This window comes from Phoca vitulina, unplaced genomic scaffold (genome assembly GCF_004348235.1).
Source record: "Phoca vitulina isolate PV1807 unplaced genomic scaffold, GSC_HSeal_1.0 scaffold37, whole genome shotgun sequence".
Taxonomy (NCBI): Eukaryota; Metazoa; Chordata; class Mammalia; order Carnivora; family Phocidae; genus Phoca; species Phoca vitulina.
The window spans coordinates 6,410,514-6,437,059 of NW_022589740.1; the positions used below are offsets into that span (position 1 = coordinate 6,410,514).

Here is a 26,546-nt window from a genome sequence, read left to right on the forward strand (position 1 = left end):
TGTAACCGAATTTCGTGGGAAGCCAAGTATATGGCACAGAGTATCACAGAGAAAGAACTTTTGAAGGAATACTACCATGACCAGCGCAGTCATGTTTGGATCTTCATGTGCCCTGTCCTTGTTTCATTTATAGTTTCATGGTTACTTGCACTAGAATCTCCTTTCAGCCACCAGTATTTATTCTGTATGTTCCCTCTGCTTCTCCTTTAAATCTGCAGTTCTTGAACCCATCTGGCTTTTGCTCAGAGAAGAAGCCTCAATTTCTATATTCATCTTTTTTGTAACCTATGTCAGACTCCTAGATCTTCCATAATATTCCATCCCTGGGCCTGTACACATCCAGACCTTATTTTTTTTCTTTAACCATGTGGTCCCTATTTCAGTGTTACTGATATAGTACAAGCGTCCCAGTTAGAAGGAGTCCAAGTACAATGCCAAGGTTGCACACCGGCAGGCTCAGGAAATTAACAGGGAGGTTTGAAGTAATGGAGAAGATGACTCCAGTATGCTCTAGGATGAGTCTGATGCTCACTCTTCCTGTAGGCAAAGGTGCTTTTGTGAAGGAGTCTGATCTTTAAAAGTGGTGAATTCCTCTTTCCATCCATTCACTGGGGTTCCAGCAGGCAAGTTACAGGCTTAGAAGAAGCTAAAATTCCTGGTGGGAATAGAAGCATTTTACAACTTGTCCACTTTACACTAAAGGGGAATCTATTTTTAAATTCATGGAGAGTATTCAGGACTATAGCTAAAGAACAGCAAGGGGAGCTGTGCGAGCCTTGGGAGTGTCTGTTACAAATAGAGCAGGATATCCCTCAAGCCAAATCTCAACAAAAACTGTTTTTAACTGCATCTGTCCAGTGTTTGCAAACTGGCTTTTGTTTCAAAGAATAAGCTTCAATTTCTGTATTCATCCTTTTTGTAACCTGTGTCAGACTCACAGCTCTTCCATAATTTCTGCTCCCGAGCCCATATACAGCAAATCCAGATGTATGAATTCACAGCTCTATATCCACTTCTTTGCAGCTGTTTGAGCAAAATTCTTACACTTGACTCTCACTGGGTCAGATGCCAAACCCTGGGTTCTTTGCCAAGACCAGGGTCGTGAGATGCTCTGATTGACTGAAACTGAGCCACATGCGATTCTGTAGAGACAAAACCACCCAAGCCACAAGGACTGAGAGTGGGGAAGAGGTGCCTCCCAGAAGAGAATCTGGTGCTGTTACCAGAAGAAGAGCAACAAACAAGAGATGTCTATCTCATCGTCTTGCCAGATCTCCTCTTCCTTCTGACATCTTCCATAGGTCCAGCTGTTATGCAAACCAGTAATGTCTAGATTTACACGGGCATGCCTAAGGATGCGCCAGGGGTTCCTTTATAGAATCACAGGCTTTCGCTTACTTCTTAGGAAAGATGCACAGTCTGAAGCTTGGTTTCTTTTAAGGACTGGGCACTCCTTTCCCCCTCTTTTTCCATAATAAAAAACACATTTTTAAAAATATGAAAAGTATATAAATATATCACATATAAAATATAAGCCACATTAATTTGCTGGAGTTTAAACCCAAAAAAACAAGATACATAATGAGCTGAGCATCTTTATAGATACCAATGTACACAGTGGTACTTCTGCATTCTACGGATGCAGAAAATTGTCGGAACTACCAAGCCTCAAGTCCTGGTATGTATAGGGGATGTATAAGAAATTAAAAAGATACAGTTTGTTCCTAGACATGCATCCTTCTCCTATGAGGCACCCCCACCAGACCGTTCCAGCCACCCTCTTAGGCTGCGTCCTCAATACCATGTATGTCTTAAGTGACATTCCTGGATCCCTGTATTTGTCTTCTAGTTCTTAGGGCTTCTGTACCTCTCATCAGGTTGGCATACCCTTGGTTGTCAATTCTGGTAAAGCATAGGACATTAAGACACAAAAGAATTGCTTGATTATCAAACAGTAGAATACAGTTTTTCCTTCTCCTTATCTTCCTTCCTTCCTTCTTTTTTTTCCCTTTCTTTTCTGTCTTTTTAAAATTTTTTTCAAGCTTCTTAATGGAGATGAGTGGGCTTTTGGTTAGGATAGACTGAAGAGACAAAGATTTTTATTAAAGTAAAGTATGTGAGTTGTGCCATGAGAGAGCGTGTTCATATTAGCAAAGAAAGTGCTTGCGTTGCAGAAGCTCCCGTCCATGAAAGCTGAAGGCCAGTGCTAACATCTCTAAGACAACAGAGGCAGTAGCACTGTTCTTCCAAGACAGATCCAGGAGGCTGGTGGGGAGAGCTGTGTGAATGAGGAGAAAGGACCAAAGGCCCAGATGAACTAGCGAAGAGCCAAAGACAAAGGAGGCCAGAGAGGAAGCTTCCTTGGATGCTTCTCCAAGCTGGGCTCTGTGTGTAGAACTTGGAGAAGTTAACGTCATAGTAAATGGGTTGCCTCTTTCTCTGTACTCTGGGTGTGTTTAGGCATAGCTAATAGTACGATTATTTTCCTTCTGGGCTATATTTGCAGAATTTTCCAGACGTTGCATGGATTATGGTGGAGAGGGAGGGGAGAGGGGGAGGACAGTTGGAAATGTGAAGTCAAGAGCAAAAACTACACGTAGTCTCTGCCTTCTGGACTCATTAAGAGGCCAAAAGTTAACCTGGAAAATAAAACCCACATAAGATGAAAACAATGGAAATCATCCGCAGCTTCCAAGTCAACTGATTCATTTCCTGATTCACCACCCAACAGTGTATCTTAGGAGACCCACAGAGATGCCAGTCCCATCTGCTTTAACTATTTTGTGATGCATTTCAGAAGGAGATTTGAGATTTCTAAGAGTTCGAAAGACGGTCCGGCCAGAAAGTTCTTAAACCCAGGCAGGGGGCCCACGGCTCTGTCTGCCCAGGCGTGGTGCTGGTGTGTGCCACGCCAATCACGGCTGCTGGGTCTTAACTGGCACCAGACACACAAGGCAAAGGGCACGGACGTGGTTCCTCTGAGGTTGTGTCCAAGGCCTGGGGAGCAGTTTGCAGCCTCAGGCACCGCCACGCGGAGGGCAGCCTCTGCCCGTGGGGATTCCCTTTCGCCAGTTGGTGAGGGCTGTAGAACAGGTAACCCCAACTCTGTAGTGTTCAGCCCTGGCTTAACATGAGAATCACCCACTGAGCTTTGGAAACAAACAAGAGGGTTACACGCCTGGATCACATAAACCACAACTGGACAGATGCAGTCCGGACATCAGCATTTCAAAAGCTTCTCGGGGGATTCTGAAGGATGGACAGGATTGAGTCCTTCTGGGCTTTCTGGGAAATTGTCTCTGCCTCTGTCCTTCCCCTCCCCTCTCTCCCCACCCCCTTCCTGCCCTCTCTTCCTTCCCTCTAATAAAAACTATTGTGATGATGACTTATTTCTCCAAAAACACCTTGACTCTCCTTCTAAATACTGAAAGGTTTTTAAACTTGCAGTGCTCTGTTTCCAAGTATTTTCTAGGCATATAGGAGGAGCCTTGTTTTCAGGATGTGTATTCATAAAATGATACGCTTCACCTGTGGGCCAGGCTACCTGGGGCCATTGGTGGAAGGAGATTAAGAAACAAGTAATGAGGGGCACCTGGGTGGCTCAATTGGTTAAGCATTAAGCGTCTGCCTTGGGCTTAGGTCATGCTCTCAGGGTCCTGAGATCCAATCCTGCATCAGGCTCCCTGCTCAGCCGGGAGTCTGCTTTTCCCTCTGCCGCTATCCCCCACAACCATGCTCTCTCTCTCTCTCAAATAAACAAAATCTTTTTTAAAAAATATGTAATGAAACTAAAGAAACTTGGGGTCATGATTTTCCATTTCTCCATTATCTTCGTTGGCACCTGTACCATTCATAGGCCTGTGAAGGACACCAAGTCCTCAATTCATTCGTTAAAGAGATCGATGATAGCTAGCTGGATAGGTAATTTTTAATCCTCACAGTATACCAGCCTTGTGCTAAATATACGCTGATGAATAAGAAAATACTTTCACTTTTTTTAAGATTTTATTTATTTTGAGAGAGAGAGAGAGGGAGAGAGAGAGTGCACAAGCATGGGGAGAGGCAGAGGCAGAAGGAGAGGGAGAAGCAGACTCCCCACTGAGCAAGGAGCCCGACTCAAGGCTCTATCCCAGGATCCTGGGAGGATGACCTGAGCTGATCAGACGCTTAACCGACTGAGCCACCCAGGCGCCCCTAGAAAATACTTTTACTTTTAAGTGGGTTAAACTTAAATATTTTACTGTAACACAAGTTTTAAAATTTGCGATTGGGAACATTTGAGCTGAGTCTCACAGATGGGATAGGAATTAACAGGACAAAAGAGGGAAAAAGGATTTCTAGGCAGAAGGGAAAATAAGTAGAGGCTCAGTGGTGAGAAATCGTATGTGCCCTTCAGGATCTGTAGGTAGCTTGGTGGGGCTTGCTTTTCACTTGCAGGTTGAGAACTGGCTGTCGACTTAACGTTATGAGGCCTCCCTGCCTCTTTTGAGGGCCTTGGAGGCTTTGATTTTGGATTTAGAACCTTGCTTTGGCTGGTCTTTCCATCCAAATTGAGCTGAACCACAAATTTAAATTTTGTATGTTTATTCTTTGTGGTGCTGGTTGTTTTCCTGTCTTCCCTGCAGGCTGGCAGGCATAGGACTGGGAGAGGATGGGGAGTGATGAAGTGAATCCCCATCTGATTCGCAGGCTGTAGAACACACACGCACACGCACACACACACGCACACACACAGGCACACGCACGCACATGCACGCACAGGCAAACACGCACACACACACATGCACACACAGGCAAACACACACACGCACATGCACACACACAGGCAAACATGCACACACATGCACGCACACACAGAGGCAAACACGCACACACACGCACATGCACACACGCATGCACACGCACACACACAGGCAAACGCACACACACACGCAATGCACGCACGCACACTCACACACAGGCAAACACACGCACATGCACACACGCACACACACAGGCAAACACGCACGCACATGCACACACGCATGCACACGCACACACACAGGCAAACGCACACACACGCGCGCACATGCACACACACGCACACGCACACACAGGCAAGCACATGCACACACATGCACACACACACGCACATGCACACATGCATGCACACGCACACACAGGCAAATGCGCACACACGCATGCACACACACACAGGCAAACGCACACACACACGCATGCACACACACAGGCAAACACACACACGCGCGCACGCACACACACACACACGCACCCTTATTAGGGAAGCTCCTTTTCAGTCTCAGGATAAAGACTTTCAATCTCTAGTGATAAGGTCTCCAAGGCTGCTTTCTGGAATTGGGCCTGGCAATTTGAATTTTTAAAAGCCGCCCCCCCCCAAGTCCTCCCACAGCACAGATTGGGAACCACTGCCCTGGTCCCAGTGCTGACCTGAGAAGGCGGCATTCAGAGGATAATAGCCAGCTCAGGCGGTGGTAACAAAATGCCAAGTGCTGCTCACCGTTCCTTGTGTTAATTCCGTTAATGCTTATATAACCCTACAGAGTGAGCGTATAATTATTCCCATTTCAGAGAAAGGGAAACAGGCAGAGTTCAGGTGACTTGTGCGGGGCTCAGAGCCTGAATAAAGCCTCTCCTAATCCAGCCCCGAGATCTCTTCTCTCGGGAGTGCAGACCACTCGCCGCGCTGACACAGAGCACCTGCTGTGTCCGAGGCACGGCCTGGGCTGTAGCGGGGACGCGGAGGTAAGACGCGGCCAGTGCTGTGGCAGTAACTGCTTTGCATCTGGCTCCCAGAGGAAGGAAGTGAGGGCTATAGCGTTGGTCACCTTCTGTGGTCGAACGTCACTGACCACAAGTTTGAGAAGAAATGCGCGCCGCGGACTGTGACGAGCAGGCTCCAGTTCACTCGGCCGCCGCGGCCAATGCCATCAGGAGGCTGCCGGCCCGTGGCTACGGAAGAACCGAGGAGAGCAATCTGTTTCCTGAAACAGCAGGAACGTGGGGGGACTTTGGAGATCTAAAGTCATGCTCTGGGCTGGATAATGAGAGGGTCAGGGAATTGTATTTCAGGATCGGGACAGCATGTCACGGAGCAGGCAGCCACCTTGGGGCGTGAGGTCAAGGGTGGGAACCCAGAGGCCTTCGTACCCACAGATATCGTCCATAATCTTTCCACAGGCATTGTCCTTCACCTCAACTACTCCCCCCACCGCAGGTCAAGTACACGTCCGCAGATTCGCTGGAGAGCCTTTTCTCCTCTGCTACTCCCTCTAGACCAGTTTGCCTTCACGTGCTCGCGCATGTGCTCGCGGCTGCCTTTGAGGACCTGTGAGGCAGCTTCCCAGCGTGTCACAGCTGTAAGGGGCTTGGGGACTCTGGTGAGGGACAAGGTGCATGTGATTCTCTATGCTCCCTTTCAGGTACCAGCAGTGCTTCTATGGGGTCAACCTGTCCAGTCTCCGGGGGGCTGCAGTGGACGAGTATTTCAGACAGCCAATAGTAGTAAGTGGGTGTCATCACACACTCTCCTCCCTGTGTTTATCTAAGGATTTGATTGCTCGTTCACTCATGCACCTGGGAGGTGGTGTGCCGCCAGGCTATGTGAAGCCGTCACCAAAAAGAAGAAAGAGCTCCTTGGAATGCTATGTTCTCAAGTCTTCCAGCTCTCATCTTCCAATCAACTAAGAAAATTCTCAGAGAACGATGCTGTCGAAAGCAAGGAGATATTCTGACTGCCTTTCAATAAGTAACTTCTGATTCCCCCACTGCCCTGACTCACCCCATGTACACACTCAGCCCTCACACTTGTTCAATAATTCATATCTTCCCATTGATTCTGGTGGCCCAAGGCATAATAGGAGAGGAAGCTTTGTAAAATAAATAGCTTAGAACAGGAGCATCGCTGTCAAACAGATTGGGGTTTCATTCGTGACCCCCTCTAACTATGTGACCTTGGACAGCAATAAGTTGACATTCCCCAAAACTGGCTTAATTACTGGCCCTCAAAAACTGCAGAGCCCGGAGCTAGAGACCCACTGCTGGAGTTCAGACAGTGTCACTCGAATCTGATTTTTCTATCCATATAATTTATTTCCATTGCCTCTAATTTGACTATGGGTCTCCCCTTGTGGTAGCAAAATGGCTTCAGGAACTCCAGCCTCAGATTCTTACAACTCTTAAGTCCCACAGGCGAGCCTGCTTTTCTCTAATAACTTGGGCCAAAGCCCCAGATTAGTATAGATGGAGCCTGATTGTCCTCCCTCGGGTCATGTTCTTGCCTGTGAAACCATCTTCAGGGGAAAAGTCATGCACTGATTGGCCAGGCTGGGGTCGTCAGCCATACCTGGAGCTGAGGATGGGCTAAGTTTTTATGGAACTTCTTGGAATGTGGAAAAGAGGTAAAATCTGGATGGTTGAAAACACACCAAACACCTGCTCCAGAAATATTGTGAGCACCGGATGATACAACCTAACAAAGCACTTAGCACTTAGGAAAGCGTGAAGCACTCCGTGCTTGGTGTATAGTAAGCACGGAATAAATGCTAGCCATCATTATTGATATTATTATCATTAAGCTCATGCCTTCCAAACCCTAACTCTTGTTGACTTAAAATACCAGGAAGAAAGCCAGTCCACAATTTTGCTTGGGTTCGGTTTATCCTGGCAGAAAGATAACGTTTCTGCTTCTTTCCACACCCTCCCCCCCCCGAAGGACACATTCGACATTAGGATTTTGATGGCTCGGACGGTCAAATACACAGTCAACTTTATGGACGCAGAAGAGGCAGATCTCCACAGGTTTGTAAACACCAGTGTTGCTCTTGGTTTTGAAAATCTCCGCCTCTCTCATCTGCAAAACTTCAGTGCAGGGCCTTGCCCCTCACACGGGGAGAGATCTTAGGTGGGAGTCACACCCAGGAAGGGGCAGCAGTACTAGTCGCGTTTTATTGCTAAACGAGGATAATGATGCTTCTTCCATAGGATTGTTTTAAAAGTTGTATGTGTAAAATTAAGTAGTAGTAGCATGTACTTACATGGCCAGCCAGTGTTCTGAGCCCTTTACATATAATGACTTGGCGTGTCCTCCACGTGTCTGCCCTGCCAACAGTACTGTTGTTACCTCCACCTTACGGAGGACAGGTGTGGGACGGAGTAGGTTGCACAAGGTCACAGTATCACTGAGGATGTTAGACCTGGGATTTGAACCATTCAGAAGGCTCCAGAGTCCAGGCTGTTTACCTTCTCACTCAGGCCAATAACATCAAGAAGAAGAGCTACAACTTTTTGAGTGCTTACCACATACTAGGTGCTGTGCTAAGTGTTCCACAGGCACGGGCTCATTTTCAAGACGGCACTCAATAAATGTTCGTGTTTGTCCTCCTCCCATCCACCGGAAGAGACTCTGAAATGAGAACTCATTCCCCGGATGGTGATAGGAACCCCCTTTGGATGACCTTTCACTAGTATTTTGCCTTTTTCTTCCTGAGAAGATCAATGTGCGTCTATTTTTTTTTCTGAGTGCAATTTAAGACCCAGCCAGGTTGTCATTTTGCCTGGGCTACTGAGGAAGCGAGGGCCAGACTTTAGCAGGTGCAGCTGGGCAACTCAGACCATCACCTGTCTTGAGATCACAATGGGCGAAGGGTCTGTCTTAGCACAGGCTAGAACCTGCTGTGGTCCTAAGAAGAAACCTCCGTGGCTTATAACACAGGAGTCCTCCTCCCTGACACTCTGTGCACTGGGCACAGCTCTAGCTCTGCGTGGCGTCACCCACCCCAGCGTACCAGCCTCTGTCCAGAGCATCCCTCCCCACTTAGTCAAAAAGAAGGAGCATGGCCAAGTATGTCCTGGCACTAAAAGCTTCTGCCCGGAAACGACACAGCTCACTTCTGTTCCTGTTTAATGGGTCAGAGGAAGTCACATGACTGAGCCTGAGCCCGGGTGAGTGGATAAATGTAATCCTCCCGTGTGCTCAGCTCAAGAGAAATGGCGTTTGGGAACAACTCTAGTAACTCCCACAGGCCCAGACAAAATTGACTTCCATCGACTTTATGTGCTGCTCCGGGCCACCTCCTGAATCCCCGGGAAGTTCTTGAAAATGAGCTCTGTCTCGGCTTCCGGTCATTCGTTTACATGTGTCGATTCAGCAAGTGCTTATTGAGATCTCACTGGGTGCTAGGTACGGTGCTGGTGCTTACACAGGCCCAAAAAGTAAGTTTTAAAAGTCTACCCTTAAAGAGCTCATAGTCTGTTTAGGGGAATGCAAAGGAAAAAAAAAAAAAAGAGAAAAAGAAAATAATGGCAGTGCCATACCAAACAATTCTGTGTGATCAGCACAATGGAAAACTCGAGAAATGCTCTGACTGCCACAGGGTGAAAGGAGTTAGGGCTTTGGAGGCACCATAAACACAAATAAGGTATGACCTCCTTTGGAAATCTTTAGAGCACGCACTAACATAAATCTCCCCTCAGCAAGGGATGAATAATATCACCTTTTAATTGTGAAACACTTTAAAAAGTTCACAAAGCACTCTCATCTATGTTCTCCCCGCTCTTGCAAGGGAGGTGGGAGAGGTTTTGTCACCCATCAACAGATGACGAAACCGAGATTCAGAGGATTTAAGTGACTTTCCAAGTTAGCATCTAGATTTTGCTGTGCCTTTCCCACTCTTCTTTCTGCAGGGGGTAGAAACCACGGCCACGTCAGTGTGACGCTTGCCGCGGGCCCGTGGGAGGTTCAGTGGCCTCCCTGAAAAATCAATGAACTGTGACAAGGACCTTCCTAACTGGATGCACCCCCTTGTGATCCACGTCTCTGTTCGGCGGCCCGACCAGCCTTTCCCTTCTAAGCAGCAGCGTAGGGGGGCTGCCCGGTTCCTGCGCTGACTTCTAGGAGGACGGGTGTCGCCTGGTCCTGCCTCTTCTTCCTCTCAGAACTCACACCCCGCTCCGGATGCTGCCCTGCCCCCGGGGAGCTCCGGGTCACTGCAGAGCGATGATGTGATTCTTGCCGAGCTTTGTCAAGAAGCCACATGGTCAAATGTGTGGCCTTAGCCAGGCAGGAATCACACATGGAGAGAACCCTGCTGCCGGAGCCAGAGTGCTTAAGAGAGGAAGAGAATATTCTGGGAATGTTCTGGCTGATCTCACAAATGTGTCTTGTATTCCTGTCAACAACAACAAAAATAATTGCAAGTGTTTCTGCTCTCTCTTTTTCCTTGCAGAGTAGAAATCCCCTTTATGTTTCAGCTGACGCAGTCCGGCCTCGTCCACGGCCTGGCGTTCTGGTTTGATGTGGCCTTTGTCGGATCTCTGTAGGTATCACCCCCCCTTCCGGGCCTCCTCTGGCCCCGTGCCATAATGCTCACTTCTCTAGGTGTCAAGAAAATAAAGCACCGATGTGAACGCAACTTTGAAATTTTAGGGCCAAGTCGAAATGAGACTGTTTTCCATGGTGTCAGATCAGCCCTGGCTAAAATACTGTGAAACCTCTGAAGGCAATTGGATTGGGATTTGAAGGAAGGAGAGAGGATCCGGGCTTCATCAGCCCCTGTTGGTCTTTTCCAGAATAGGTGGTGGGAAGGACCCCAAGCTCCCGCCTTGGCTTCCATGGCATCGTCCTGGTTACAGAACCTCCTGTGTGTGGGTGTACCCAGAATCTTACCTTCCCCCACTCTGGTTCACACCTTCAGCTTCTCAGACTAGAGCCCTTCTTTAATGACAGGCAGGCATGGACTACTAATGCTAACGGCCACATTAGGTGACCTTTTCATCATGTACTCCTTACCCCTCCTGAAAAGATTTGAAAGGTTAAGGGAAAAGAGGAGAAAGACCACCTACAAGTTGACTCTCAGTGTCTGGTATTCCTTGTAAGGGTTGCACCATTCCTGGGACCCCCCCAAATATCTGCTGTCCTCCTGACTCCCCTCCTCTCTTGCCAGGCTTTCTCGTGCTGTCCGACGAGTAAAGACAGTTGCTCTGGGTCCCATGACCAGGCAAAAGGAAAACTTTTGCAGTACACACTCCTCTACTCCTTATAGAAACATCCAGGCTTGTCATTGCTTCTGTAGAGGGAGAAGGGCCCGTGGGTCTGTGATAAAGCTCAGGGAGCTTGGGGGGCTCAGGGAGGAGGGGATCCCTGGCAGCCTCATCTGGGCTGACAATCAGAGAGAAAGAAAAGGATGTACGAGTCATTCCTACAGCACAGAAGCGTATTTGTCCAAGGGATCCATGCATTTGTTTCTCCGACTTTCCCCCAGTGAATTTGTTCCTGCAGGAGCAAGGGAGATAAGCTTGAAGTGGCCCGCTCCAAGGGGAGAATTTCTTTGAAGTTAAATGCTTTATCCTAAAAAGCTATAAAAAATTTGCGTTCTACTGCATAATATGCCTGAGGATATTTTGATCTAGAAATGGTTTATATTACTTAGCGGTTAAATTTTGTCAGATATCCCCCCAAAATCTTCAAGTCAAAATGGACCCTGTAGGAGCACCTTACTCCATCCGAACCAGAGACACAGCCTGAGCCCAGGACAGGTGACCTTGGTGTTGGAGGCACATCCACATGTTCTCACCTCCTCGTATGAAAGGAAGAATATCCATTTAAACATACCCATGCAGGATGTCCGAGCTGGAAGGACCGTAGAGACCATCTGCCCCAGGAGCTTTTCTGGCTTCTAGAAGCCCCACCAGGTTCCCTGAACAGGTTGGCATGAAACAGTGAAGAGTCCAGACTGCAGACTTCTCACCCTGACAGACGCTTTTCAAACAAATCATTTCCCAGTTGAACTCTATTACTAGTTGGGCTTCTAATGAACTTTGATTCGGAAGTACAGATTGATTGAGTGGCCAAGTCCACGACTTTGAAGCCTGGCTCTCCAGCTGTCCTCTGTGTGACGTTGGGCAAGTCCTTTAACCTCACAGGGCTTACCTCATTGAGTCACTTTAAAGACTTAGTGGGATAATATACATGAAGCTCTCGTGCGGACCCAGCACATGGCAATGACCTAAACTGAGCTATCCTTTCTTCAGAGGGTTCCATGAGTTGAAAACCCTGGAAACCAACTCTCAGCCCAGGTCCCCAGCGCAGTCCATTAAATTTGGGCCTGGAAACATGATTGGCTCTTCACTCTTCTCTTGCCCCACAGGGTAACGGTTTGGCTGTCAACAGCCCCAACTGAGCCTCTGACTCATTGGTATCAGGTGCGGTGCCTTCTTCACACTCCTCTCTTTGCCAAAGAAGGAGAGACCCTCTCAGGGAAAGTGCTGTTTGTAGCCAACAGACGGTAAGCAGGAGAGTACAGACGGGAGACCACCTCTGCACGCTGCTCATATGGGGAAGGGGGCGCAGGAGGTGGGAGCCTGTCCAGCACCTAGACATGGACGGGATGCTTTACAAAAGCCTGGCTGACTTTGCCAGGTGCGCTCAGCTACGGACCCAGCCGGCAGACGTCCCCCTCGGGCTCAGGGCGGCAGGGATGGGGAGCTTGGGATAACTCAAGGGCAGTGTTCTCCACCTGACCACGGAGGAAGGAAGGGCATCCATCCGCTCATGGGAGCGCTTGCCAAAGGCTCAAATTATCAAGTGCTTTAAATCCCACGTCAGCTTCCTGGCCTTCCTTGCAGCTAGCCACACCCCCCCAAATTTAGCACAGCAACATCGATCTGTACCCAGGGGGACAAGCACTGCAGGATTGGCCGCTTCCCTCTGGTAATGGTTTCATGAGGCCTCGGCAGCGATTACTTCGATTTCTCTCATTTTTAAAATGCTCTATTTTCTTTCACCTTGCTGGAGCATCTCCTGGGTAAATCAGAGGAGAAAAGAATCAGAGTGGTTCAAGGACTCTCCGGATATTAAGGGTACTCAGAGGTCATCCCGTTCCACTTCCTTCCCTCCCTACCTCCCCCCGCTTCTTGGGCTTGTGCTTGAATGCTCCTGCGACAGAGAGCTCACTACCTCACATATCAACCCTTGCATTCCTGAAGTCTCGATTTCTTCCATTACAAAAACCTAACACATTCACATGTACATTCAAAACTACAAAAGTGTCTAGAGTCCACACACACTGCCACCCCTCACCCCACTCACCAGATGTGACCCCATGCTCCATATCCTTTCAGGCGATTTTCTGTGCGTGTACTAACCAAAAATTGTCATGGGGTTTTTATTGCTGTTTTATAAGCGGACTAAACTAGCAGTCTCCAACTTAAGTTTTCACTTAGCAGTGAGTCCTGAATCTGTGCAGATAGATTGCTTTGTCATTTTAATAGGTGCATCAGAAATGGATATACAACATGTCTTTTTTAAAATCGCTGATTGATTGATACTTGAGTTGCTTCTGGTGTTTCCCTTTTTTGGCCATTACAAAAAACTCTGCACTAAATATCCTTGAACAGGAAGTTTACACAGTGGCAAGAATATCTCTACGTGAGATCCCTGGAAATGGAAATGCTAGATCAAAGATTATGTATATGTTGCACTCTAACAAATACTGCTTTTCTCAGTGGTTGCACCAACTTCCACTCACACTGCAGTGGACAGCCTTGTGCATTTTGGCACATCATTCCCTGCACTGCCCATTACAGATCTTTATGGTTTTTGCCAATCTGATAGATCCAAAAATCATTTTTAGAAGTTGCATCTGGTTGTTTGGTTTCTATTTCTTTACTACTAAGGTTAAGTAACTTTTCATGTGGTCTTTGGTTATTGATGTCATGTCCTTTAGACATCTCTGATGATTAAAAAATGATTCTTGCTGTCAGTCCTATCTACCACTTCCTATTAACTGTACTCATTTATCTTACTTCTGCTTCTGAGGTCTGTTCCAACCTCCACACGGCAGTTGTTTAAATATTTGGAGAGTTCTTCCAAAATCCTCCCAGTGTTCCTCCGTTGGCTGCCATCCTCAACTCCTCACTCCTATAAGAGTGATTTTTAAATTGTTTGAGATTCTAAGTCCTCCCCCTCTGGAAAGTTCATGGAACTTTTCTGGAAAGTGATTTACAAGAAAGGCGTTCCTGTGGTGGGAGAGACATGGCAGTGCTCCCGTGGTCTGTTTTCCTCGCCTCACGCTCTCTCTCCATCGGTGTGGCTGCAGAGGCATCCTGCTTCCTGCAAGCATGGCTGTTCTGTGCGTCTCTAGGTGGATCTGCCGTGTTGCAGTTCTAGACATGTCTCCGCCCAGGAGCCTTGCCTGCCCCAGTTCCTGCCCAAGATGCTACAAACAAGGACTAAAACTTGTGCATTTCAGAAAACTCTCCTCATCTTCAGGGCCTGTATTTTGGGGAGCACTCTCTGAGGTGGGCTGCCCCTGGGCTCTCTTGCTTCGCTTTGCACTTCTGTGCTTTTTCCCATGTGGCTTATGACCAATTAACTGCTTTTGTAGCCCTCATGCATAAGTTAGAGTGGGCGGATTGTATCTTTCTCCCGGTTAGACAGAAAAGGAGGTCTGTGGTCTGCAGTGTCTTTCTATTCTGCTTGTTTGGGGATGGCTTCCAGGAGCAAAGGTGGAAAATGCTGATTTTTACCATGTTCATCCTGGAAGTTACCACTTTCTCCCTAAATCCTCATAAACCATCTATTTAATGACCAGTCCTACAGGAAAAAAAAAAAAAATTGCTCAGGGACAGTACCCAACATCAGCCTGCAGTTTGGACTTGCCTTTTCTGCTTAACATTCTTTTGCTTTCAAATATTTCTTTGTTAAGGTACCTTAGGGTATAATTAGGTGAGTGAATTTAAACCATCTTATTGTTTCATTACTTTTTTCTAACATATCTAGGGTTTCATCCTCATCAGTCGTATTTTTCTACCCTCCTCTCCTTTGTTCCCCTAGTAGGGAAGAAAGAGGCAAACCATTCACATCACATACCTGTGTCGTGACTCCCGGGCTCCTCCAGGCCTCTGTCCCTTTCTTAACGCACAGATGTTATATTGCTAGTATTTGTCTTTATGTGAGCTTCCCAAAAAGAAGGCCTGAGTCTTCTATGGTGTATCCCTCCTCACTTCATACGCTTCAGAGATTCAGCAGTGATGTGGAATGACCACCTGAATGAAGAAGTCATAACTGATGGTCCTTCTCTTAGTAAGAATTTCATCTGGCACAACTGAAAGAAGACGCTAAGATATTATGGGCCCACAATACTTTGCAGCAAGAAGAAAGGGAGGGAGGCGGGAGGGAGGAAGTTCTTCATTATATTCGACCAGCACCCTAGTGTAGTGAGAGAAGCCAGGTTTGGGAATCTGATGCATCCTGGTTCTGTCCCATCTCCTCTGCATGTGGTTGGTGCTTGAGTGATCTTGGACAAGTTAATGAATTTCTCTAGCAGCAAATTATAGTAATTGTGTCACCAGGTTTTGGCAGATATTAAAGGAGAGAACATAGTATAGTCATCAATACACAGTAGGTCCACAGAAAATCTTATTTTTTCCTGCGTATTCTCTTTCTTTCTCATATTATATCTCACCAGAGTTCTTGCTTTAAAGTTCTTCTCTTCCTTGGTATTTTCTACAACCCTCAGCACTTCCTGAATGTCAGTGTTTTGATGCTCTTTTCGGTAAGGTGCTACTTGTTTGTCCTGCCTTTGCAGAGGATCACCCCCTTCCTTATTGTCAAACGGTCTTTTTAAGCTCGGGCCTCCTGGGAGAGCGTGGCACCCACACGGGTGTGGGCAGCGGCTGCCCTTTTCTTTCCCAGCCAGGACCATTTATGATTGTATTGTTAGCGTTTTCTTGTCCACAGACTCCCCGTCATTCTGAGGCTGTCATTCATTTTGGTGCTTGGGACGATCAAACAGAACCCACCTTACTTAGGAACTTTTATGAAATTTATATCCCTCCGGTTCACAGAAGTGATGTCCATGAAGCTTTTTGGTCATGTGCACCTATGAGTAAAAACATTTATATATGCGTCTTCCTAAGTATACTAGCATTTATCTCTTAATTATGTGAATATACTACAATAATAATAGCATAAGACGAAGTGCTCGATATAGAGATATATGTATATATATGTATGTTTATACATTTATATACTATAGACACACACATGCATAGATATGTCTCTGTGTGTATATATATATACACACACACACACACATAGAAATTTATGTAGCATGTATCTCATAAGATACAAAAATAGAAATAAAAAGAATGAATGTAGGGGCGCCTGGGTGGCTCAGTCAGTTAAGCAGCTGCCTTCGGCCCAGGTCATGATTCCAGGGTCCTGGGATCAAGCCCCATTTCGGGCTCCCTGCTGAGCGGGGAGCCTTCTTCTCCCTCTCCCTCTACCTGCTGCTCCCCCTGTTTGTACTCTCTCTCTCTCTAATAAAAAATAAAAATAAAAATAATGAATGTAAAAAATATATATATATACATAGGCTGATTTTGGGTCTAGCTCATCCACTTACCCTGGGCCAATGTTTTTTGGAACATAACTTAAAACTTTTGGATCTCTGGGGTGCCTGGGTGGTTCAGTCGTTAAGTGTCTGCCTTCGGTCCAGGTCATGATACCAGGGTCCTGAGATCGAGCCCCACATCAGGCTTTCTGCTCAGTGGGGAGCCTGCTTCTCCCTCTCCCACTCCCCCTGCTCATGTTCCCTCTCTCGCTGTGTCTCTCTCTGCCAAATAAATAAAATCTTAAAACAAAACAAAACAAACTTTTGGATCTCTGTGAGGGTCTGCTGTACTCAGGTTTGCCAGGGAATTTGGTTTATAGGGAGTTTAATGAGATTTGTTTTATGAAACTAGGAGAAATGCTGACCAAAGAGCTAAAGCTTCTGAAGCTCCAAATGCTGCTCCTAATGGTCATCACTGAACTGCTCCATGAAATACCTATATGTTTGGACAGCTGCATCAGAAGGAACTGTAGGGGAAGCTTTCGTGCCCGATGCGGTGCAGTAAAGTAAGAGTATTTGCTGGCGCAGCTTTACGTGACGTTTCTTTGTTCTTCAGTGTTCCTCAGATTCTTCTAGCTCTGGCCCATGTGTCCATCACATTCTTGGTATTCACTCGGTCATGTTGGACCCCATAATCAGACTCTTACTGAACCATCCCACCTTAGCAAAACCTGAGGAACTAGGTGAGCCTAACACGTACCTTAACTCTTTGCTGGCGATTAGAATCTAGCATTTACCCAGCGAGTTCGCTAGTGCTCAGTAGGTGTTAGGTGAACAACTGCGTTCGCGTCCTAGGGCTGACAAAATTAAAAATCAGAGCTCCGTATTTTCTTCCATACCCCAGTGTGTCATCCCTCATCCTCCCTGGGGCACGCTCGGTCAAACCCCGCTGAAGAAAACGGGGTGGGGTCTATACCACTGAAGTTCTATCTCCTTCCTTCACCATCAGTAAATCCTCGGTGACTTGGGCCATTTTCTCCCCAAGCTTCCTGTCACTTCTCTTTCTCCATCCCCTTCTTCCTTGGTGGTCAGCACTAAGCCTCTCCGTCTACCGTACCATCTGTTTCCTCTAATAAGACGAAATTATCGTGAATTACCGCATTCTTTAGAAAGACATGCCCTGCATATGTTGTTCTCAAGTTTCCAGTCTCTGCTTGATGACGAAAGAAATGTTGGTATACGAAGCAATGATTTTGCGCTCAGTCGTTGAACTAAAGTATGTCCCTGCGTATGTCACTTGCTCTGTAGATTTAAAATGACTAAGTCTTGGGGCGCCTGGGTGGCTCAGTTGTTAAACATCTGCCTTTGGCTCAGGTCATGGTCCCAGGGTCCTGGGATCGAGCCCCGCATCAGGCTCCCTGCTTGGCGGGAAGCCTGCTTCTCCCTCTCCCACTCCCCCTGCTTGTGTTCCCTCTCTCGCTCTGTCTCTCTCTGTCAAATAAATAAATCTTAAAAAATAATAAAGGTAAAAAAAAAATAAAATGACTAAGTCTGGCAAAGAACTAGGTTTTTGTGTTTTTTTTTTTTAAAGAATACACATTGCTACATAATTGGTTCAAAAGAATTGATAGTTATTTAGGATCCTGTATACACAGTCTTGAAAGATTCTCCATTTTTTTTTTTTAAAGATTTTATTTATTTATTTGACAGAGAGACACACAGTGAGAGAGGGAACACCAGCAGGGGGAGTGGCAGAGGGAGAAGCAGGCTTCCCACCGAGCAGGGAACCTGATGCGGGGCTCGATCCCAGGACCCTGGGATCATGACCTGAGCCGAAGACAGATGCCTAACGACTGAGCCACCCAGGCACCCCAAGATTCTCCGTTGTTGGTTGCTTTATCAACATTGCACATTAATTATGGAGTTTGGAGTTGGGCTCCTGGGTGTCGTGGTGCTAGGATGACACTGCTCCTGGGATAGAAGAGTGCATGATTTTTCTGCAGACTTCAGGAAGGGCACGTTCTCCCCTGGTTAGATGAATCACTATCAAAATAGCCTGCCCAACCATCCTCCCCGTCGCCCCCACGTGCACACAGAAGGGCTTTGAGAACAAATCTCAGCTCTCACTCACCACGCTGAGCCATGACCTAACATGACATGAAGCTCTTTTTGCCTTCCATGAGGGAAGCTAGGACTCTGAGGATGGGTCAAGGAGAGGAGCGGGTTGAGAGAAGTGAGTATAAAGTGACAGTGTTATTTTATCTAGCGTTCTGAAAAGGGCCTTGCAGAACACCCTGTGGCAGGAACTTACTGATCACTCTTCCCGACCACACCTGGGGCCACACAGGTCTCTCTTGGGCCTTGTATGCATCCATGGACACACACGTTTGCGCAGACCTCGGGGTCCCCCATTTCTGCTTTAAGTCCTGTATTAATTACTTCAAATATTGTTAAGAAGGTGTCTTTCCTTTGGGAAAAATATGCAGGTGTGTCCCTCCCTGACTTACCTGTGAGGCTGATTTCTCAGCCTTTCCGTGGCCAGGGATTGCCCCTCTCCTGAGGAGCTCGGTGTCTCCGTGTCTCGCATCTTCCTTCAAGTATCACAAATGCAGTGAACTACTGGATGTGGGTATCACGGAAGAAACATTTTACAACAGAGTAGTTTGGGGGTCAATTACAGGAGTTGAAACAGAATCAAAGGACATCGTTGATTTTTTTGTTTTAATTTTCCCTCTTACTTTGTAATTGGCCCCGATAAAATCTAGAACTGGAGTTACGGGTTTCATAGGATCTGACATTATACATACACCTTCCCAGGCCACTATTGGTAATGACAGGGTGGCCTTTGTATCCCTTAGTAATTTCTGGAATTTGAAACGGAAGCCAAACCGTCAAGGAAATTCAAATTAAAATAATAATATGTTAACCCCAAACATTTAAAATATTAGGGATTGGAAGATGTGTAATGAAATTAGCACTTTTATACTTTGTAGGTGAGGAAGTAATTCAGTCCACTTTCTGGAATTCATTTTAGCGGTAGGTATTGGAACCTTAAATGTCTATGTGCTTTAGCCTGGTGAGTCTAACACTAAGAATTTATTCCAAGGAAATAACCACTGATAGGACATAAAGATGTATTATAAGAACGTCCTTTACAGCAGAATTTCTGTCATAAAATGAAATTTTTGTTACTATAAGTAATAATATGTTATTACATGTTTATAATATGTTATAAAAATATAAATATTTGACAGTGGGGAATTATTAAATACACGGTGCTATACCCATATAATAATACTGAAAAATACATTGTGAAGAATTATAGGATGGGGCATGTGGGTGGCTCAGTCAGTTAAGCATCTGCCTTTGGCTCAGGTCATGACCTCAGGGTCCTGGGATCCAACCCTGCATCTGGCTCCCTGCTTAGCAGGGAGTCTGCTTCTCTCTCTTCCTCTGCCCCTCCCCACCATTCATGCTCTCCCTCTTGCTTTCTCTCTCTCCCAAATAAATTTTTTTTAAAAGGAATTAGAGGATAAATGCTTGCTTATGTTAAATCAAATTAGGAGATATGAAGGAATACTTTAGATGATTTTATTAAAAATTTACATTTATAAAAAATGGGTAAGAAAATACTCTATAGTAGAAGAATCTTTGTCCAGTGATGTTATGGATTATTTTATTTAATTTCTATTTTTCTTTATTTTTCTGTTCTACAGTGAATATGTAACACTGTATAATCTGAAGAAATACATATTTTTTAAAGATTTTATTTGTCAGAGAAGAGAAGCACAAGCAGGGGGAGTGGCAGGCAGAGCGAGCATATATATGACTAATAAAAATCCCATAAACATAATTCCTTCATTTTAGTCATCAAGGATATGTCCTATTAGCTGTTCTTATCAGCCAGTTCTCACTGGAATTACATGAGTCTTCATCTGGGGCCTCTTAAAATCAATCACATTTGTCAACTGTCAGTCTGAGATTTTCTGTCAGTTTGAGATTTTAACTTACCCAGTCTTTGCACAATTAAGATTGTTTTGGTACATCAATGGGTGACTCACGAAGTACCTCTGTTAACTAAAACCATTTCTGTCATTGCTCTTGGTAAAACCAGAAACACCATTAACTTGGTAATTTTTTAGATCAAGAGATTATAACTGTCAAAGTCTTCTAACAAATAAATATTTAGTAGCATCCAGATAAACACATATGGCCATGTACAAGATGGCACCCATGCACTCTTAAAACCCTCATGAATTTGATAAGTTCACGATAGACTTTGGAAACAAACTGAGGGTTGCTGGAGTGGTGGGGGGTAGGAGGGATGGGGTGGCTGGGTGATAGACAGTGGGGAGGGTATGTGCTATGGTGAGCGCTGTGAATTGTGTAAGACTGATGAATCACAGACCTGTACCCCGGAAACAAATAATACATTAGGTTAATAAAAAACAAAACAAAACTCATGAATTAGGTAGGTATGTGTAGAAAGCACCCTCAGGGTTTGTGAAGATAACTGGTCTTGTCAAATGATGGTTTTTTTGTTTTGTTTTCTGCCATCCAGACAGAGCTATGACATTCAGATTGTGGCGCTGGTAAACCAGACAGGCTTCAGATCTGGGAACATCCTCGATTTAAAGAATCCTTTCTTTAGGTAAGAAATGCTCTCATCCATTTCACACCCATGTATATAAAATCTCAACTGACCTCATGACCTGGTAAAGAGAGTCAGACTAATTCCATCTTTCCTATGAGGAGAAAAAGCATCCCCACTTCCTCTCTGAGGAGACTTGGATCTTGAGATATGGAGTTGAATGTTTTCTGTTCCATTAAATGGAATTCAATATGTACCAATCTAATCCTGGAACAGGGAGCACTGGAGAGTCCTAAAAAGTGAACTCTCATTCCACTTGAGCTCTAATGAGCTGTGTGACCTCAGGCAAAGTCACTTCCTTCTGGCATTCGGTTTTCTCATCTGCAAAATGTGGAGTTTAAATCTGGGCTCCTCTGACCTTCCCTCACTAACGGATGATTTTATGTAGCAGTTATTCCAATACATCTAAAACATCAAGTCCATTGAAAACATGTTTTTGAGACCTTTTTTGAGATCATGTAAGTCAGGACATACCTCTCTTTAGAAGCTATGCAGATTTTTTCTGATACAAAGAACTTGCCACAATGAGATGGACATGACAGATGTTTCTGGAAAAACTCCCCATCTTTACACCTAGTCAGTATGAGCCCACTCACAATCCACACATGAAGTCAACCCCGCAATTAAAACCACCGGACACTGTCACTCTTGACTTCCTTATTTAAAAAAAAAAAAAGACTTTTCCCTCATATTATAATGTCTCCCAAGGCTTTTATTCAAAGCATCATGTCTCTATAGTACTGAAAAGCCTAAAGAGAAGAAACACAGGAAACCAAACCAGGAATTCTTTGGTAGAGATGGGAAAATGAAATGGTGACCTTGACGCGTGGGAGGAGAAAAACAGGCAAGGCTGCCATTGTTTACATTGTGTGCAAGTTGTCACACATAGTAGGAATCTTTAAAGCCTATTCCCATTGAGGGATGTGGATGCCATCTTTAATTCTGAGGGAGGAGGGGAGTTCTCACTCCCATCCCCCTACACAGTCCTGTCACGTAAAGTCAAGGGCACAGATTGTGGCCCCAGAACATGCTGACTATTCACTAGGACAATTTGACCTGCCTAGGCCTCAGTCTTCTCATCTGTGAAATGGGATAAACAACACAAGGATGTCCATACCATGTCCAAGTACTTAACAGTTGACATAATGGGTGTTCAGTAATTGCTAGTTTCCTGTCTTTCTCCCTTTGCTTACTGGTCTCTGCGCTCCTACTCTCTCAGTAAGTAAATAGATGATGATCTGTAGTTCATTCCAGACAGAATCATTTGGATTTGGGGATAGAAAATGAATTTTCGTGGGGTTTTAGAAAACCCACATTTTGAGTGCAAGAACCACGTGAACTAGTAACTCTTGAGTCCCACTTCACTTCACCGTAGAAGAACAAGATTTTAACCAGGAAACACGGGGAAAGGGCCTTGGCCTTGGCCAGCCCTGCACAAAGACACAAACACAGTGGCTACAAGGTCAAAGTGAGGGCTGGTCCAGGTTCAGTGACACTCAAGACCACAGCACTGTCCAAACACACAGAATGTTGGGTCGGCGGGGGGACAGCAGATGCCCTTCTATCACTCAGCACCATGGCTGACTGATGTATTTAATTAATTAATTAAGTAGATAAGGGTGCTTAAAAATGTGACTCCCCTGGGAATTCCAGATCTTGATTCTTACTTTTCACTAACCCTTTCCTAATGTCTAGGCCTCAGTATCTTCAATGAGGATGTGTGCTAAATGACCAAATCTTTGAAGAGCACCTAGCATGTAGTAGATGCTCAGTTAAATGTTCAGCTGGGGTAATGCCCTTCTGCTCCCCGACAGTGAACTCCAATCTGCTATTGAGGAACTGAAAAGCGGCACAGGGGTGTGTGTGTGTTGGAGAACTAAAGTAATTGGCATTACCCAGAGGAATTATTGGTAATTTTCCATCAAAATAAGTAACTTTTTCTCCACCTGCTTTTTATTCTACCCATTCTTAGGGCTTAAAATAGACTTACACACGGGCGCCTGGGTGGCTCAGTTGGTTAAGCGGCTGCCTTCGGCTCAGGTCATGATCCTGGAGTCCCTGGATCGAGTCCCGCATCGGGCTCCCTGCTCGGCGGGGAGTCTGCTTCTCCCTCTGACCCTCCCCCATCTCATGTGCTCTCTCTCATTCTCTCTCAAATAAATAAATAAAATCTTTAAAAAAAAAATAGACTTACACACAAAAACAAAAGATTCATTTTTGTTTTTTGTCTGACCCCTGATATCATCTAAAAACATCTAATGTGGCATGCTAAAAACATCTCAAGATCAACAAGTTAATTACTAAAAACATGAACATCCACCATTACAGTCAATTGATTTTGACACAGTTGCAAAGACAATTAATGGAGAGGTGACAGCCTTTCAAAAGTTGTGCTGGAATGATTGGATATCAATATGCAATAAAAATAGTGACCTCCCACCCATATCTCACACCATCTATAAAAATTAGCTCAAAAGGGATCACGGATTGAAACAGAAAACCTAAAAATATAAAACTTTGAGAATAAAACATAGAAGAAAATCTTTGTGATCTTTGGGTTAGACAAAAATTTCTTAGATATGACATAATTCCTGAAAAGAGAAAAAGGATAAATTGTCCTTTATCAAAATTAAAAACTTACCTTTGAAAGACACATGATGAGAATGAAAAGATGAGTTACAAACTGAGTGAAAGTATTAGGAAATCACATATCTGAAAAAAAATAATATCCAGAATATAGAAAGAATGTATGATACAATAGTTTCAAAAAAGCCCAATAATAAGAAAACAATTTTGTTAAGGGCAAAAGATTTGAACAGACCTTCCATCAAAGAAGATATAACAGCAAATAAACACTTAAAAAAATGTCCAGCCTCATTAGCCAACAGGGAAATGAAAATTAAAACCATAATGACATACAGCTACACAACTATGAGAATGGCTTAAAATGAAAATTTGGACGATACCAAGTTCTGGTGAAGACGTGGAGCTACCAGAATTCTCATTCATCCTTGGTAGGAATACAAAATCGTACAGACACTTTTGAACATAGTTCACCAGTTTCTTCTATAGTTAAAAATGCACTTACCAGATGACCCAGCAATCTCACTCCTAGGTATTTATACATCTGAAATTAAACTGTATTTGAATGTTTATAGCAGCTTTATTTGTAATCACCAAAACTGGAATCAACTCATGGAGAATGAATAAACAAACTATGATCCATCCAGACAATGAAACGATTTTCAGTAATGAAAAGGAGAGAAATACTCATACATATAATAATACAGATGAGTCTCAAATAAATTAAGCTAAAGAAAGTGAAAGAAACCAGACTCAAAATGCTACATAATATATGATTCCACTTATATGACATTCTGGAAAAGGCAACACTGCGGATACAAAGACTAGCTCAGAGCTGGGCTTGAGAAAGGGTTAGCTATGAAGAGATGTGGCAACAGTTCAGGGCAGTGGAACTTTCTGTATCTTGATTGTCCTGGTGGCAGGACGTGTCTGGATGCATTTGTCGATACTTGCAGAACTACAATAAAGAAGGTCAATTTTACTGTATGTAAAATTTTTTCTCAGTGACATGAAAACTTACCAAAAAAAACCACCAAAAAACAAAAAACCCAAAACTGCATAAAGGGATAGCAGAAAACAGAGTGTTGGGCCAGACAGTGGCGAGGGATTGGATGTGAGTGTTGTTTACATTGAGTAATCTGGGAGGCTTCTCGGAAGAGGTGGCAACTGAGTGGCGACTTAAATGTCAGGAAGCAACTGGCACGGGCAGATGTGCAAGCAGAGCCTTCTACAAAAGCACAGTGAGGGCAAAGGCCTGAGGCAAAACAAGCCTACCGAATAGCAGGAAGAGCGAGAAATAAGTTGGTCCTTCATCTTTGCTGTAAACCTATAAAAGAAAAGAAAAGAAAAGAAAGTTCTTTCAGTGAACAAAAATCTGGATCATCATCTCAGATCTGAATTTAGGCTATGCATAATCAAACTTACTAAATATAGTGGGTAAATATAGATCTAAAGCTGCCCATAAAAACTCCAGGAAGGGCACGGAGTGGGAAGGAGGGAGGGGGAGGGGACGAGGAGGGAGGGAGAGGACGAGAACACCCAGCTTGCCTGCCGTGAGCTTTGGATCGAGATGGAACCTATTTACTCAGTATCATAGAAATCACCTTCTCTGTTTTAGGTTTGCTTAGAAGATAGCCACAAGCCAATCAATAAGTAAAATGAAGGCCTGAGAAGTCCCTCAACATCCAAGTTCATATTTCATGTTCCAAATATGCACTCTAAATTTTACAAGGATGATTATTAGGTTGATTTAAATTCATATTTTTTTTCTAACTCTAAAATGTGCATCCTCATTTTATTGACAAGTCTGTTTCTTGGTGCTTCTTAGACTGGCTCTTTACAGCTTTCCGCATGTCGCTGAAGAACAATTTTTTCTCAATTTGTGGTTTCTCTTTATTATTGTTTTAGTAAAGCCAACAGCTCTGCTTTCATTCTTGAAGCATTTACAACAGAAATTGAACAAAACCCTACCTCACGTTTATATGTATGCGTATGTGTGGCATAAGAGCATGTTAGGAGTGAGCTTCTATGGACAATTTTAAGCTGTTTTCACAGTTTCAACCAATCAACACTAGTTTCTAGCTCAGCAATGTGTTAAAGAATTTTTGCCTTATTCGTGTAATGGAATAATAGGACGTCAGGAATGTTCTTCATTGGTAATATTTGATGAATCTGTATGTAGTTAAGGAAATAAAGATGGAACCTTTGTCAGTTCTTTTAGGTTTACAATAAAAATATATAGTGCGAGATACCAATGGGGCCTCTCCTTTACTTTAAGACATTTGTTATATGTCACACGTCAAATGGTGATGAAAGATGATCTTTGCAAAGAGCAGGTTTTCCCCTGGCCCAGAAAACTCTTATGAAAATGGATGTCACATCAGCACAACAAGCTAATGAAGCCCACAGCAGCCCGCTCACTCGGGGGTGGGGGAGGGAGAGAAACTGGAATAACACCACAAGGACATGTCCTCACCAGCCAGTCAGTCGCCCACAGCTGGGAGCTGTCCACTGTGCTGCTTTGGCTCATTCTGGCCGCTCCGTTTGAGACAGTCTTGCCTTTCTATCCAGCCCAAGTCTTCCTTACATCACTGCGGGGCTTCCCATCCAGTGAACCCTCACTGCCGTGCCTTCTGCCACCTTCCACACTCACTCAGAGGATGCTTTCCTGCCTTTGACACATCTCCTGTCCCTCCCTTAGTCTAACCCTTTCTTGCAGCTCTGTATTCCCTCATACCCTAAACACACACACACACACACACAGTCTTTGTCTTCTATTAACCAATGTCTTTGTGGGTTGGAGTGAGTCGGATTCACTTTTTAATTTCCTACAATGCCTAAGGGTATGTTTCATGCATCAAAGGTGCTCAGTAAATGTACACTGCTTGAGTACATAACTTTATCCTGAAGTTAAGAGTCATTGTAATTATGGAATCAGGCCTGACAACCTCCTAATCACC

General features: G+C 44.8%; 1 protein-coding gene across 2 annotated transcripts in view; it reads left to right on the forward strand.

The window, feature by feature from the left end:
- The window catches only part of LOC116646688 (histone-arginine methyltransferase CARM1-like), a 281,582-nt gene extending 255,754 nt beyond the window's left edge, over positions 1-25,828 (forward strand). The window contains exons 8-13 of one of the 2 annotated variants that reach the window (XM_032427556.1): positions 6,441-6,522; positions 7,733-7,818; positions 10,245-10,334; positions 12,165-12,302; positions 20,914-21,003; positions 25,205-25,828. In XM_032427556.1, coding sequence (XP_032283447.1) covers positions 6,441-6,522; positions 7,733-7,818; positions 10,245-10,334; positions 12,165-12,302; positions 20,914-21,003; positions 25,205-25,214 — 496 coding nt within the window. In that variant the 3' untranslated portion in view covers positions 25,215-25,828. Of the gene's footprint in view, positions 1-6,440; positions 6,523-7,732; positions 7,819-10,244; positions 10,335-12,164; positions 12,303-20,913; positions 21,008-25,204 lie in introns of those variants that run through there. The other variant, XM_032427557.1, reaches the window with a different exon arrangement.
- The last annotated feature ends 718 nt before the right edge of the window (positions 25,829-26,546 follow it).